This window comes from Caretta caretta, chromosome 3, assembly GCF_965140235.1.
Source record: "Caretta caretta isolate rCarCar2 chromosome 3, rCarCar1.hap1, whole genome shotgun sequence".
Lineage (NCBI taxonomy): Eukaryota > Metazoa > Chordata > Testudines > Cheloniidae > Caretta > Caretta caretta.
In genome coordinates this window covers 4,845,470-4,860,978 of record NC_134208.1, presented here as the reverse complement: position 1 = coordinate 4,860,978, position 15,509 = coordinate 4,845,470, and the positions used below count along the sequence as shown (strand labels likewise).

At 49.9% G+C, this 15,509-nt stretch overlaps 1 protein-coding gene across 1 annotated transcript in view; it reads left to right on the top strand.

The window, feature by feature from the left end:
- NUGGC (nuclear GTPase, germinal center associated) overlaps positions 1-15,509 on the top strand; it is an 85,567-nt gene that overhangs the window by 66,613 nt on the left and 3,445 nt on the right. Inside the window, exons 17-18 of the mRNA XM_075126294.1 lie at positions 2,928-3,064; positions 15,069-15,159. Coding sequence (XP_074982395.1) covers positions 2,928-3,064; positions 15,069-15,159 — 228 coding nt within the window. The remainder of the gene's footprint in view (positions 1-2,927; positions 3,065-15,068; positions 15,160-15,509) is intronic.

The following is a 15,509-nucleotide window of genomic DNA, read 5'->3' as shown; positions in this document are numbered from 1 at the left end:
GCCTAGAGAGATTCTCTATGTTTTGAATCTAATTACCCTGTAAGGTATCTACCATCCTGATTTTACAGGGGTGATTCCTTTACCTCTATTTACTTCTATTTCTATTAAAAGTCTTCTTGTAAGAAAACTGAATGCTTTTTCATTGTTCTCAGATCCAAGGGGTTGGGTCTGTGGTCACCTATGCAAATTGGTGAGGATTTTTACCAAACCTTTCCCAGGAAGCGGGGTGCAAGGGTTGGGAGGATTTTGGGGGGAAAGACGTGTCCAAACTATGTTTCCCAGTAAACCCAGTTAGAGTTTGGTGGTGGCAGTGGATATTCCAAGGACAAAGGATAAAATTAATTTGTACCTTGGGGAAGTTTTAACCTAAGCTGCTAAAAGTAAGCTTAGGAGGTTTTCATGCAGGTCCCCACATCTGTACCCTAGAGTTCAGAGTGGGGGAGGAACCTTGACACACCCTCTGCCTGTTGCAGCCCCTGCATGCCAAGTTGCTTCTTTCTCCTTTTGAGGTAGAAACAAAACAGCCAAAGACCCCATAGATCCGCTCATCCCTCTGTATCACTTTTAGCACCTTCTGTCAGGCAATACCCTTGCCAGCTTCTTCATGTGAACACAAACCCCTGTCAGGTGACTTTGTTGCCCAGGCAACCTCTACCTTGACATATCAGTTCCCTTGGGTGAGCTAGTCCACTGTCTAGGGCAATTACATTTCAATATCTTCTGTTAAAGACCATCCGTTATCAGCCCTGTGTCACTGTGCATTGGAATTTCAGCCCAATACAAAGGCAATAGCATAACAGGGAGGACAGCTAGCTCTCACTTTCAAAATGGAGTCTGCAGCCTGGCACAGGACCTGCAACATCCACCGGTGTCAAACAGAAGTCATACGTTTGTACGGACAGATTCCCAAATTGTCACAGGTGGGCATTGGCCCAGGTGCTAGGGGACGGATGTCAACAACTCAGAAGCCACCCATGAACTCAGTCCAATTATTGACAATCTCAGCAGAGAGGCTGAGGACTTGAACCAGTCGTGGCTCCCTTGCCTTTTAACTGGAAACTCACCTGGAAATTAGGGTGCGGGGTGGTGATTCTCAGTGTTTCTGGGGATGGGGGATTGGACTGAGGCATATCTCTGGGACAGAGGATAGATACTTGCTGAGGGTCATTGTGAGAGTGATGACCAGGTAGGAGATGGGGTGGGTCTCTGTTTGGGCCTGGCTGGAAGGTTTGGTGACTGGGGGTTGTCATTACCATGGTAATGCTGTCCAGGCTGCTAAGCTGTTACAGCTGCTCAGTGCTTCTGTTCTTGGAGCTCCGGCATTATCAGCACTAAAAAATAGTGCAGCCTGCTAATTCAGCAGCCATCGATGTTACTCATAAAGAAAGACCAGAGGCACAGTTCAGTGACAAAGGCACTTGGCCAGGTTTATTGCCTTCCAGGCACAGTGCCCCCTGGCAAGGAGCGGCTCAGCCAGCAGGTGGAATTTCTGCTGTCCTGTCAGCCATGCAAAGGGTTAAGGCGAGGTACCCCAACATTAATAGACTGAGACAAACAACTTACAGATGGCCTTATGTGTTTCATGACACCTGCTTGTTACCTCCTTGCTCCTGATGTCTCTGGCAAAACATCCTTATTCATCACTTCTGTCAAATCCTCTTATCTTGTGCTAGATTGGGGGTGTACTTGTGCTAGCCTTCTGGAATGTGTTTACATACATACCCAATGACTGGTGCTTCTTAGAAGTGCCTGTGTTTTACCAGTGCTAGCAGGATCCTTGCCCAGTTCATGTACCAGACAGTGAACTTGTAAGCACCTGCTTTAATACATGGCCTGACTTTGGTTCACAGCCTCTGGCTCAGGTCTCATGACCCCGTGCTCCATGCTATGTGTGTGTGTGTCTGTCTGTCTCTTTCTCTCTCTCTCTACTACTAGGATCAGTCTGAGAACCTTGTGGATGGGTGGAGGCAGAGCAGTCCCTTTGATATGGCAAATCGAGGCGACTGCTCCAGGCCCCACGCTTTTGATAAAATCATGAGGAGGTGGGCAGGGAAGTGAGGCAGGAGGGCAAGCGGGGTGAGGAGGCGAATGGGGAGGAGAGCGGCAGGCGGGCTGGGGGGCAAGGAGGAGCCCCCTACCAGAACCTTCCCCTCCCCCCAGCGCCTCCTGCCCACTGTCAGGCCCCGCCAATCAGCGCCTCCCCCTCCCTCGCACACCTACTGCCTGCCGCATATCAGATGTTTCGCAGCATCAGGAGGCACTGGGGGGAGGAGTGAGGGCGCAGCGCACTCAGGGGAGGGAGCGGAACTGGGCAGGGAAGAGGCAGGGCGGGGTGGAGGAGGGAAAAGGGGTGGTGCCTTGGGGAAAGGGGTGGAGTGGGGGTGGGGCCTGGACGGAGCCTGGGGGAGCACCCCTGGGCAAATTAGAAACTCGGCGCCTATGTCCCAGGCCCCACATCTCCCTAGGGATGGCCCTGGGTAGAGGAGTTCCAGAAGGATTAAAGAGGCACGGGAGAAGGAACCAGGGCACTTCGCTGAGGCAGAGGAGTGGGATGGGGAAGAGTCTTGGAACAGGAATTGGGATCTGGCACAAATCAATTCCTGCTCAGAGTTTCACTGGCATCTCTGCAGTGCCCTGAGGCGGTGAGGCCCCTCCCATTCTGGGCTGGGGCACGTGTGAACATGGCGGCGTCATTTGCATTGAGGAATATGAGGGAGTGTCATTCTCCGGGGCATCCAGGCTGGCTCCTTTCTCCAGCACTAAAGTCACTGTCACTAGAAGAATCAGCTAGATGTCCCCTCCGGTGGTGCCGTCACTGCCATTGGCTGCCATTCTTTTCTTCACCTAAACCCAGCACCTGCCACCCTCCCTGCCCAAATCCTGCCCACTCTTGTCTAGAGCTCTGACTGCTCCCATCTTTCCAACAGAGGCGGCTAAGATCCACGGGCCGCAATCCTGCCAGAGGATGCAAAATACCCTCAAGGAGAGCATTGAGAAAAAGGCGGCGGGTGGAATGTTTGAGACGGCAAAGGAGAAGATGAAGATGCAGCTCCAGGAACTGAAGGTGAGGGATGCTCCCCCCTGCTCTGTGGGGCTGTATTTATGGGTTTGGGTGGTGCTGTCTGGCCACAGTACAGTGTCCACAGAGGGAGCGGCCCAGAGCAAGCTACCCAGCCAGAATGTAGGCCAAAAATATTGGAGCAAACCCCCTGCTTCATTGGATGTTCAGTTTCCACCAAGAGTAGACACAATGTGACCTTGATATTCAAGGCGTCCTTTAAGGGTCTGAACTTGCAAACACGCATGTGACTAATGAATAAGACCATTGACTTCAGTGGAACCACAAGTGGGCTTTAAAGTAAGTGTGAGCATAGTTTGCAGAATCATTGATATTTATTATTTGTGTTACCATAGCGCTAAGGAGCACTGGTCATGGCCAGACCCCACCGTTTTGGGCGCTGTATAAACATAGAACAAAAGGACAGACTCTGCCCCAGAGAGCTTACTATCCAAGTATAAGACAAGAGACAACAGGTGATCAGAGTGTAACTGATCTCTCCACAGTGAACTGCAGGGAACTCGAAGGTGTAGCAAGAAAGAGTAGTGATCGCACCATTTCTCTGAGAGTCGGTGTATGCTCCAGCAACTCGTACCTTCTTTGTATAGAACAACAAGCGGGTCACCTGGCTCAGTGTAACGAGCAACACTTTCCGCAAGCCCGTTAAAGCTATGTGCCCATGGTAACTGTGAGCACATCTGTTTGTAGGTGAATCCAAGTATTTGCAGGACACTGGAAGATGCAAACAAGCATTTTGATGCTGCTCTCTATTTTTACGCATGCAAACTGATGGGGCTCACAGTGAGTGTGAAGGCTTGTTGAACCGGCCCTGTGGATAGTACTGAGCATAGCTACTGCCTAGTTATTACAAAAAGCAACTGTGAGATGCGAACCGTTCTGGTGACATGGTAAATGCTGTCCCCTGATATAGACAAGGTGGATGAAGTAATATGTTCTGTTGGACCAGCTTCTGTTGGTGAGAAAGACAAGCTTTCAAGCTTCACAGAGCTCTTCTTCAGGTCTAGAAAAGGTAACTAGTGTGTCACAAATAAATACGAGGTGATACTGATGGTTAAGCATAAGGGTTTAACATGCGGCACCACTTTACATACAGTGGGCAGGTAACACCTCTGCAGTCATAGGACAAAGGAGGGTTAGTAGGTTACAGATTGTTGCAATAAGCCACAAATCCAGTGTCTCTGTTGATCCTTGATTTTTGGTGTCTAACAGAGTTATGTATTTAAGGTCCCAGGCTTGTCTTTTGAGAGTGTTGTGCAGGTTGCCTTTGAGGACGAGGCCTGAGAGATCAGCTATAGAGTGATCGCTCTGTGTAAAGTGTTCCCCCACTGGTGGCAGGGTGGTTTTGTCTCTTTTCATTTTTCTGTGTGAGTTCATTGAAGGGTGTGGTGATTATCTGGTTTCACCCACATGGTGGTTGTTGGGGCATTTGATGCAATGGATGAGGTACACCATACGCTGGGATAGGCATATGTAGGACCCCTGGATCTTGAAAAGTGTGTTGTGGAGAGGGGGTGGGTGGATTGACCATCATAGCACTGGAGATATGTCTGCAGGTTTTGCAACTGTTTTGGCAGGATCTGGTGTTGCTTTGAATTGGTCAATGGGGACTTTGCTTCTGATTATGAGACTAGCAAGTTTTGGGGGTTGTTTGGAACCTAGCAGAAGGGGTTTAGGGAAAAAATTCTTTCAAGATGTGGTCCTCATAAAATAAGGGCTGTAACTGTTTGACACCTGTGGGTTGATTGTATTAGCCACTCCATTATCTTGCCGAGGATCAATGTCAGACTGACAGACCTATAATTACCCAGGTCATCCTGTTTAATCTTTTTAAATATTGGCACAACATTAGCTTTCTTCCAGTCTTCTGGAACTTCCCCGGTGTTCCAAGACTTTATTGAAAATTGACAGCAATTGTTCAGTGAGTTCGTCAGCCAGCTCTTTTTGTACTTTTGAATGCAAGTTATCTGGATCTGCTGATTTATAAATGTCTAATTTTAGAAGCTGCTGTTTAATATCATCCCAAGATACTAGTGGAATGGAAAGAGTGTTATCATCATTGTATGATATGAGTGTGACACTCTTTACCTCGAAGTAGCACCCTGGAACCCCCATATTCATCACTGTCATGTGATTGATATGTTTTGTACAAGGCTGCCTTGTGAGGTATTATTTAAATGTCTTCATCTTTTGAACATTAATATCCTGTTGACTCACATGTGCTATCGTTGTATGCGAAGGTATAAAGTGTTGCTGGATGTGTTACTGAACTATGTTGTGAGGTTGGGAGATGCCCACAGCTGGCCTTTCAGTGGCAACAAAGTGTTAGAAGAAAAGGAGCAGGTTGACCCAGAGGCGGATTTGAGTACGGGCTTCTTTATTGCGATACTTGTTCCCCTCGACCCAATCGTCGAGTAAGCACTGAGTTAATCACTTCACACTCTTTTATCTAAGTTGGTTTGTAAATACCCACATTTACTACAACACCCCCAAAACCCTTATTGAGTAATATGAATGCCCATACAATGAATATTAATAGCTATAAGCTGAATATGATTATACATGCACCTGTTTACTGTTTACAGCATTAAGCATATCATACAGACATTTTTCCTTGAAGATACATTTTTTTGCAGTAACTGTAGCCACAAGTTCTTCTTCAAGTGATTGCTCATGTGCATTCCAATTTGTGTTTGTGCACGCTGCGTGCATGATCGCCAGAAAGCTTTTCCCCTAGCAGTATCCGTCAGGTCGGCTGTGGAGACCCCTGGAGTGGCGCCTTCATGGCTGTGTATATAGGACCCTGCCAACCTGCCGCCTGCTCAGTTCCTTCTTACTGCCTGCGATGGTCTTTGGAACAGCTCAGTCACTTGCATCTGCAAGTGCCTTACCAAGGGGTTCCCTTGTTTTGTGTAAATAGTCGTTAGTCAGTTAGTTATTAATAGTTGTAGATTAGTTTAGCTTACTTTGGGGGGCTCTCCCCCCATTCTTCTCTCCCCAGTGACCATGTCTTGGTCGCAGGGGTTTAAGGCGTGCAAGAGGTGTGCGAGGCCTATGCCCACAAGTGATCCGCATGCCGCCCGTCTCAAGTGCCTCGGGGAGGGCCATCAGAAAGATAAGGGCCCAATTTGCAGGAGCTTCAGACCCAGGACTAAGAGAGAGCAGGACTATCATTGTAAGCTCCTCCTAATGGAGTCAGCCCTTCGGCCTCAGCCAGAACCGGCACTGGCATCCTCAGTGTGCAGCGCACCTGCCTCAGTGTGGGATGTCCTGGCACCGAGGAAGGACTCTGCCAGGGAGCACCGGCACTGCTCCCCAGCCCTCAAGGCCAGTGCCTCCAGGCGGCACCGTTCCCAATCCCCGGTGCCGCGTAAGAAAAAGAGGCCAGACAGGGGATGTTCCTTCATCAAGAAGCCATGGGGGGATTCTAGTGGGGTGCGTCCTCTGGCGGGACACCCTCGGTCTGGTCCTCAAGAAGCGGCACCATTGATTCCGGCCCTAGTGGCGGAGCTGTTGAGTCCGGCGAGAATGGACTCCCCCACCAGGGACGACTTGGAAGATGAGCTTGATCTCCCCTCCACTCTAGACACCTATGAGGCGGCCCGAGAGCTCATCGCCAGGACTGCGCAGTACCCGGCGCCGCAGGTGCGGGGCCCAGCTTTGCCAACGCAGGCAGGGCCGGTAGCATCAGCAACGGCACCGACTGCGGCATCGAGCCTGGCACCACGGGCAGCTCCAACATCCATCGCGGCACCGCTGGTGACACCGTCGTTAATTCGTCGTCGGGGGAAGCCCACCATGCTGCGGTGCCAATCGCGGTCCCCTGATACCGCTCGCCGGCACCGTCTGGCTCTGCGCCCCTGTGGTCAGGTACAGACTACTCGTCAGGGTCAGAAGCCGAGTCTTCTGTCTCCCGACACAGCCGCCACCGCTCCTGGTCCAGGCACCAATCCCGGCACCGTAGGCCAGCAGAGCAACCGGCACCTGGCTGCCCCGGTGGCAGGGCCCAGTACAATGGCCCTTTTGGACCCCTTGGGCCTACCACCAGGCTCAGGGTCAGGGATCCAGGCCGGTATCGGTAGCATCGGCACCCCGTGCCCCCCCATCAGCGACGTCACTGTCACGCTACACCCCTAGGGCCCCTGAGGACTCCGTACGAGACAGGGCTGCTGAGCAGCCACAGGCAAGCGCAGCCCCTCCTGCACCCATGTCGGTGACACGTGAGCCACATGTGGTCGCGGGGAGCTTCGAGGTACCTGACCCAACCTCCAGAGAACCGGAAGGGCAGGAAGATCCTGTCCCAGGAACCTCTTCCTCCTCTTTGCCGGATGAGGCGGTGGCAGACACCTCCACCACTCTCCCACCAAAGGACACCAAAGGCCACCAGGACCTGCTTAGGAGGGTGGCCATAACCTTAACCTCCAGACAGAGGAGGTTACGGAGGACTCAGATCCGATGGTGGACATCCTCACTCCTGAAGGTCCTTCTAGAGTGGCCCTGCTCCTCATAAGGACAATTCAGAACACCACAAAGGTGCTCTGGCAGACCTCAGCCTCTATACCACCAATGGCTAAAGGGGTTGAGAGACCGTATTTTGTACCACAAAAGGGCTATAAGCACCTTTTTACCCATCCCCAGCTGGGGACTCTGGTGGTTGATGTGGCAAACCACAAAGAGCGCCAGGGACAGCCAGGCCCCGCACCTAAGTCACAGGATGCCAAGAAGCTGGATCTCTTCATCCGTAAAGTCTATTTGACTGGGAGGCTCCAGCTTCAAGTAGCGAACCAGCAGGCAGTGCTGAATTACTTCGCCTTTAATTCCTGGAGCTTGTTAGCTAAGTTCCAGGAGTTAATCCTGGCCAGCTCTTGCAAGGAGTTTGGCGCACTCCTTGAGGAGGGTGGAGTAGTCTCTAGGACCTCCCTCCAGGCAGCCCTGGATGCGGTGGACTCTGCAGCTCATACCATGGCCACCGCCATCGCTATGAGGCACATCGCCTGGCTCCAGGTTTTAGGGATTCCATCTGAGGTCCAGAACACAATACAGGACCTCCCCTTTGACTGTGAGGGCCTGTTTATCCAAAATACGGACACGTGCCTGCATAGCCTGAAGAACTCGCGGGCGACTCGGAAGTCTCTGGGGCTACACACCCCTGCGCCTCAGAGAAAGCCCTTTAGGCCTCAGCCCCTGTCCTGCTTCTACCCTGGGCCCCCTAGGCGAGATCCACAAAGGAGAAGGGGCAGGAATAATAGGAGGCGCCCTCCACAATCCTCCTCAGGCCAAGGCCAGGGTTCGACCAAACAGCTCCCTGGACCCAAGCCAAACTTTGAATATGCACCCAAGGACAGTGAACCAGATGCTATCTTGGATCCTTCCCCCACCCCACCCCCCTTTGTGAACTGACTCTCTCGCTTCTACAATGCTTGGTCTCAGATCACGTCAGACCGCTGGGTCCTCAGCACGGTAGGGGTGGGATATTCTATCCAATTCTGTTCCCTCTTGCCCTTCCACCCCCTTCCCCATCCCTCTTCAGGGACCCCTCTCACGAGCAACTCCTTTTGCAGGATGTGCATTCCCTCCTAGCTCTAGGGGCAATAGAGGAGGTTTCTCAGGAGTTATGGGGCAATAGGTTCTAGTCCCTCTATTTCCTCATCCCCAGGACCAAGGGCGGGCTTTGGCCTATCCTGGATCTACAAGACCTCAACACATTCATAAAGAAAGTGAAGTTTTGCATGGTCTCTCTGGCCACCATCATTCCCTCCCTGGATCCAGGAGACTGGTACGCCGCCCTCGACTTGAAGGACACACATTTCCATATTTCCATTTTCCCAGCCCACAGGTGCTTCCTCAGATTCGTAGTCAGTGGCCAGCACTACCAGTTCAGGGTGCTCCTTTTGGCCTTTCAAGGCCCCCCGGGTGTTCACCATGTGTATGGCGGTCATGGCAGCCTTCCTCCGCGAGCACCAGGTGCAGGTATTCCCATATCTGGATGACTGGCTCATCAAGGCCGATTCCCAGGAATGGGTGACAGAACATGTGTCCCTTACCAGTGGAATATTTTGCAGGCTGGGACTTATGTTGAACGAGCCCAAGTCCACACTGACCCCCACACAAAGAATAGAGTTCATAGGAGCTCTCTTGAACTCCACGCAAGTGAGGACATTTTTTCCGGAAATGCGTTTAAAAGCACTCACGGACATTATCGAGACCCTGCACCGCTTTCCCACAACTACGGCCAGAAATTGCATGAGGCTATTGGGGCACATGGCAGCCTGTACATACGTAGTATAGCACACCAGGCTGCTCCTTCAGCCCCTCCAGGCATGGTTAGCGCAAGTGCCCAGACCGTGCAGGGGCCCACCGGACACAATAGTGACCCTCCCGCCTCGGATTCTCAACTCTCTCCACTGGTGGCTACAACCACAGCTGGTTTGTGCAGGAGTACCCTTTGCCAAACCCCAACCTACGCTCTCCCTGGCCTCGGCACTCAGTTGGGGAGCACATCTGGGCAATATCAGAACCCAGGGCCTCTGGTCCCATACAGAGCTATCGCTGCACATCAACGGAAGGGAGCTGAGGGCAGTTCGCCTGGCATGCCAAGCATTCCAGTCTTGCCTCCAGGGCACATTCGTATCAGTGCTCGTGGACAATACTGCGCAATGTTTTATATAAACAAACAGGGTAGTGCTCGCTCCTCTCCCCTGTGTCGGGAAGCCCTCGCGCGGTGGGACTTTTGCATCGCCCACTCTATACACCTATATGAGAGCCCCACCTCTGGAAAATCGAGTGAGTGATGTCTGGTCTGAGGGACCATTTGTTTCTCCCTAAGGCTGTATCCCAGTTTCATGTGAACCAAGATCTATATTTTACCGGTGTTCTTTCCTAAACCCCATGCCACTATCAGGGAGTGTATATTCCATTCCCTGGACGTTAGACATGCCTTGGCATTTTACATTGAATGCACAAAGCCATTTCATAAATCACCACAGCTCTTTATTGCCATCGCAGAAAGAATGAGGGGGCTTCCGATCTCATCCCAGCACATTTTGCCACGAATCACATCCTGTATCAGGACTTGCTATGACCTGGCTAAAGTTCCAGCCCCTCTGCTTACGACTCACTCTACCAGAGCACAGACGGCATCCACGGCATTCCTGGTGCAGGTCCCCTATCCAGGATATCTGCAAGGCAGCAACATGGTCTTCCGTCCACACCTTCACTTCACAGTACACCATTACCCAGTAGGCGAGGGATGATGCTGCCTTTGGTAGGGCAGTCCTGCACTCAGCGATCAGGTGAACTCTGACCCCTCCCCCTGGGCAACTGCTTGGAAGTCACCTATTGGAATACACATGAGCAATCACTCGAAGAAGAAAAAATGGTTACTTACCTTTCATAACTGTTGTTCTTTGAGATGTGTTGCTCATGTCCATTCCAAATCCCGCCCGCCTCCCCACTGTTGGAGTATTCTGGCAAGAAAGAACTGAGTGAGCGGCAGGTCAGCAGGGTCCTATATACACTGCCATGAAGGCACCACTCCAGGGGTCTCCACAGCCAACCCGACAGGTACCGCTAGGGGAAAAGCCTTCTGGTGATCATGCATGCGGCACGCGTACACACCTATTGGAATGGATATGAGCAACACATCTTGAAGAACAACAGTTACGAGAGGTAAGTAACTGTGTTTTCCCCTAATCAGCAGTTTGCAGGGAAGGGAGGAAGGGGCCATGACCCCGAGCTCATTTATGTAGCTGGGACAGGAAGGGAGGGGGGGATAACACTGCTTTACCCAAAGAGTATCCCTTAGATCCCCACATTCCTTATCCAGATGCAACGCTTATGAATCCTTAACAAGCAAAAGGGAAGGGAGAGGGGTAGCATTTTATTTATCAAGTGCAGAAACGGCCCATGCTTCTACTCCCTAATACCATGCCAGCACACCAGTGGTTTTCCAGGGCTTTACTTAACCCTTACATATTCCAACACAAAGGACCAGCCAGACATGTGCTGATGGCCCATTAAAGGGAATCCACTCTCCGCGAGACTTCTCAGAGAGAACACGTGTGCAATGGGGAACTGCCTGACCAATGGGGGCTGCCTGACTCCATGTCACAGCAAGGATCTTTCTAGCAGTGGAAGAAAGTATAAAAGAGGGGCAAACAGAGGCTAAGGACACCATCCCTGTCCATCCTGGCTAATAGCCATAGATGGACCTATCCTCCATTAACTTATGTAGTTCTTTTTTGAACCCTGTTATAGTCTTGGTCTTCATAACGTCTGCTGGCAAGGAGTTCCACAGGTTGACTGTGCGTTGTGTGAAAAAATACTTCCTTTTGTTTGTTTTTAAACCTGCTGCCTATTAATTTCATTTGGTGACCCCTAGTTCTTGGGATATGAGAAGGAGTAAATATCACTTCTTTGTTTACTTTCTCCACACCAGTCATGATTTTATAGACCTCTATCATATTCCCCTTAGTCGTCTCTTTTCCAAGCTGAAAAGTCCCAGTCTTATTAATCTTTCCTCATATGGCAGTCGTTTCATATCCTAATCAGTTTAATCTGCCATTTTGTTGCCCAGTCACCCAGTTTTATGAGACCCTTTTATAGCTCTTTGCATCTGCTTGGGACTTAACTATCTTGAGTAGTTTTGTATCATCTGCAAATTTTGCCACCTCACTGTTTACCCCTTTTTCTAGATCATTTATGAATATGTTGAATAAGACTGGTCCCAGTACAGACCCCTGGGGAAACCACTACTTACCTCTCTCCATTCTGAAAACTGACCATTTAGTCCTACCCTTTGTTTCCTATTTTTTAACCAGTTAACAACCCATGAGAGGGCCTTCGCTTTTATCCCATGACAGCTTACTTTGCTTAAGAGCCTTTGGTGAGAAACCTTGTCAAAGGCTTTCTGGAAGTACACTATGTCCACTGGGTCCCCCTTGTCCACATGTTTGTTGACCCCCTCAAAGGATTCTAGTAGATTGGTGAGGCATGATTTCCCTTTACAAAAACCAGGTTGACTTTTCCCCAACAAATTATGGGGAAAATATATCTGACAATTTTGTTCTTTACTATAGTTTCAACCAGTTTGTCCAGTACTGAAGTCAGACTTACTGGCCTGTAATTGCCGGGATCACCTCTGAAGCCCTTTTTAAAAATTGGAGTCATATTACCTAGGGAGGTGGTAGAATCTCCTTCCTTAGAAGTTTTTACGGTCAGGCTTGACAAATCCCTGGCTGGGATGATTTAATTGGGGATTGGTCCTGCTTTGAGCAGGGGGTTGGACTAGATGACCTCCTGAGGTCCCTTCCAACCCTGATATTCTATGATTCTGTGATTCTATGATTAGCTATCCTCCAGTCATTTGGTACAGAAGCTGATTTAAATGATAGGTTACATACCACAGTTAGTAGTTCTGCAATTTCACATTTGAGTTCCTTCAGAACTCTTGGGTGAATACCATCTGGTCCTGGTGACTTATTTATGTTTGGTTTATCAATTTGTTCCAAAACCTCCCCTAATTGACACCTCAATCTGGGACAGTTCCTCAGATTTGTCACCTAAAAAGAATGGGTCAGGTTTGGGAATCTCCCTCACATCCTCAGCCGTGAAGACCAATGAAAAGAATTAATTTAGTTTCTTCACAATGCCCTTATCGTCCTTGAGTGCTCCTTTAGCATCTCCATCATCCAGTGGCCCCACCGGTTGTTTAGCAGGCTTCCTGCTTATGATGTACTTAAAAGCATTTTGCTATTACTTTTTGAATCTTTGGCTAGTTGCCTAATATTTATTGAACACTATTGTCTTTTCTGAATTATTATTGATTATTTTATCTTTTCCATCTGTTAATAGTCCAATACCATACATCCATTCAATAATGGACAATATTGAAGAATGCCATTATTAGGCTTCTTTGTTCCTAATATATTGTAAAAACTTCTTATTTTCCTTAACTCTGCTGACCATAGAATTCTCTTTTTATTCTTTTGCTTCCCTTATCATTTTTCTACAATTCCTAGTTCTGTTTTATATTCATTTTTATAAACTTCCCATATATATATATAGTGACAAAGCTCTGTCCTTGCCTCCGTGGGTCCCGTGTTTCCTGGTGGATTTTGCTAGCCTCAGAGGCTCACTGTGACTCTCCACATAACCCTTCTTTCTCTAGAGACAAGGGTCACAGTCTACTGAGCCCTTTTCATCATAAGCCAGTTAGGGAGGTGAAGAGAAGTTATCCTTCCTTGCACAGTCTCTGTTGTCTCCCAGACTCAATGATTAATCAGGGGGCAAAGGTGGGCGGGGGGAGCCCAGGCCCACCCTCTACTCTGGGTTCCAGCCCAGGGACCCTATTAGTATCAGCTATGGTAGCTGACCTTTTAGAAACATGACATGTACAATTCCCTGGGCTACTTCCGCCACACAGCAGCCCTCGCTTCCTCAAGCTCCACTACACCCTTACCTCAGGGCCTCCTTCCTTGTGCTTGATATGGTAGTACTATGTACTACTCAGTCTCTCCAACAGTGCAACTTCCTCCTGCAGCTCCTGACATACACACCCACCTGACTAACTGGGAGGCTTTTAACTAGTTTCAGGAAGCCCCTGATTGGCTTCAGTTGTCCCAATCAACCTAGCATTCTCCCTGCCTGCTGGAAAGTTCTTAATTGGCCCCAGGTGTCTTAATTGACCTGGAGCAGCTTCCATTTCACTTATCCTGGTACCAGGGATTTGTTTAGCCTGGAGCTAATATATCTATCTCCCACTACTTTTCTATAGCCATCTGGCCTTGCCCAGTCACAATATATAAATTAGATATTGTGACAGGGTCGGGCCAGATGGCTACAGGAGAGTAATAGAAGGCAGATATATTAGCCCCAGATTAAGTAGGTCCCTTTTCCCTGGGTATGGTAACAGGGACGGTTCCAGAACAATCAGGAACCTTCTGGAGACAATTAAGACAGACAGGCTGATTAGAACACCTGCAGCCAATCAAGAAGCTGCTAGAATCAATTAAGGTAGGCTAATCAGGGCACCTGGGTTTAAAAAGGAGCTCACTTCAGTTTGTGGTGCGCATGTGAGGAGCTGGGAGCAAGAGGCGCTAGAGGCTGAGAGTGAGAACGCGGACTGTTGGAGGACTGAGGAGTACAAGCATTATCAGACACCAGGAGGAAGGTCCTATGGCGAGGATAAAGAAGGGGTTGGGAGGAGGCCATGGGGAAGTAGCCCCGGGAGTTGTAGCTGTCGCCCAGCTGTTCCAGGAGGCACTCTAGACAGCTGCATTCCACAGGGTCCTGGGCTGGACCCCGGAGTAGAGGGCGGGCCCGGGTTCCCCCCAAACCTCCCAACTCCTGGTCAGACACAGGAGGAGTTGACCTGGACTGTGGGTTCATGAAAACCGCCAAACTGAGGGCCGTTGTGAAGCTCCAAGGCAAGCAAATCTGCCAATAAGCGCAAGACCCACCAAGATAGAGGAGGAACTTTGTCACAATATGCATAGACATATTGAGTTTCATGCAGTTCACTGTGTTTGGCTTCCTCAGATGAAACCTTAATAGATGGTTCTATTCTGAAAAGTGACCGTAAAAATGGCATTGTGAGCATCATTTGTACTGTCACTCCACAAGAAATGTTCTCTGTTTACAAGCCACTTGCCAGTTCTGTAAATTCCCCTTGGGATCTGAGGGTCAAGCTGGGCTCTTTCCTTCCTGCCTGTCATAACCAGCAATAAAAGTTCTGCAGGGCAAACAAGGTTCATGGTTACACCTGTGCAGCCCCAGAGCCTTCACATGATGCCCTAGGTGGTACCTGCATGACTGGTTGGTGGCATTGCACAGGAGTGGTTGATTGTGATTAGAACTTCACAGACTATTCAGCTGACGCTGCACCAGATGGTGCAGACTTCGGCTCCTTCTCCCCTAGATGAGCTGACGGCCAGGACTGAGTTGCTTTGAGGTCACTTCCATGCTCACGTGCTGTGCAATGTGTTTGCTGCAGGACTCCATCGTGACAAAGCTGCAGACAGACATTTCCACCATGCTCAAACTCGGCTTGTCTCACTGGGAAAAACTCACCGAGAAGCTGTCAGGTAAAACTCTGCTCTCTCTTCCTGGGCATGGCTGGAATCAGAACCCTCTCTGCCCCAGTGGTATGAAATGCTACAACAGCCTGCCACACGTTCGCTCATGTGCAGGCTGCCCTACAGGGGGCAGCTGCTGAACCAGGCCCTGACATGACATTTGAGTGCGAACTTGCCTGTATGTATGGGGAGAAGTCCACTACCTTAGTATGTGGAGCCGCACTGTGTGGGGAAGCAGGAACGTCCCCCCAGCAAGGGCTGGATGGCTCAGTGGGGCTGAGGGAATGAGCTTTGAAACACCGTTACTCCACCCTCCCTCCTTAAAAAGGGGTCTAATGCAGAAGATCCCTGTGAGGGCA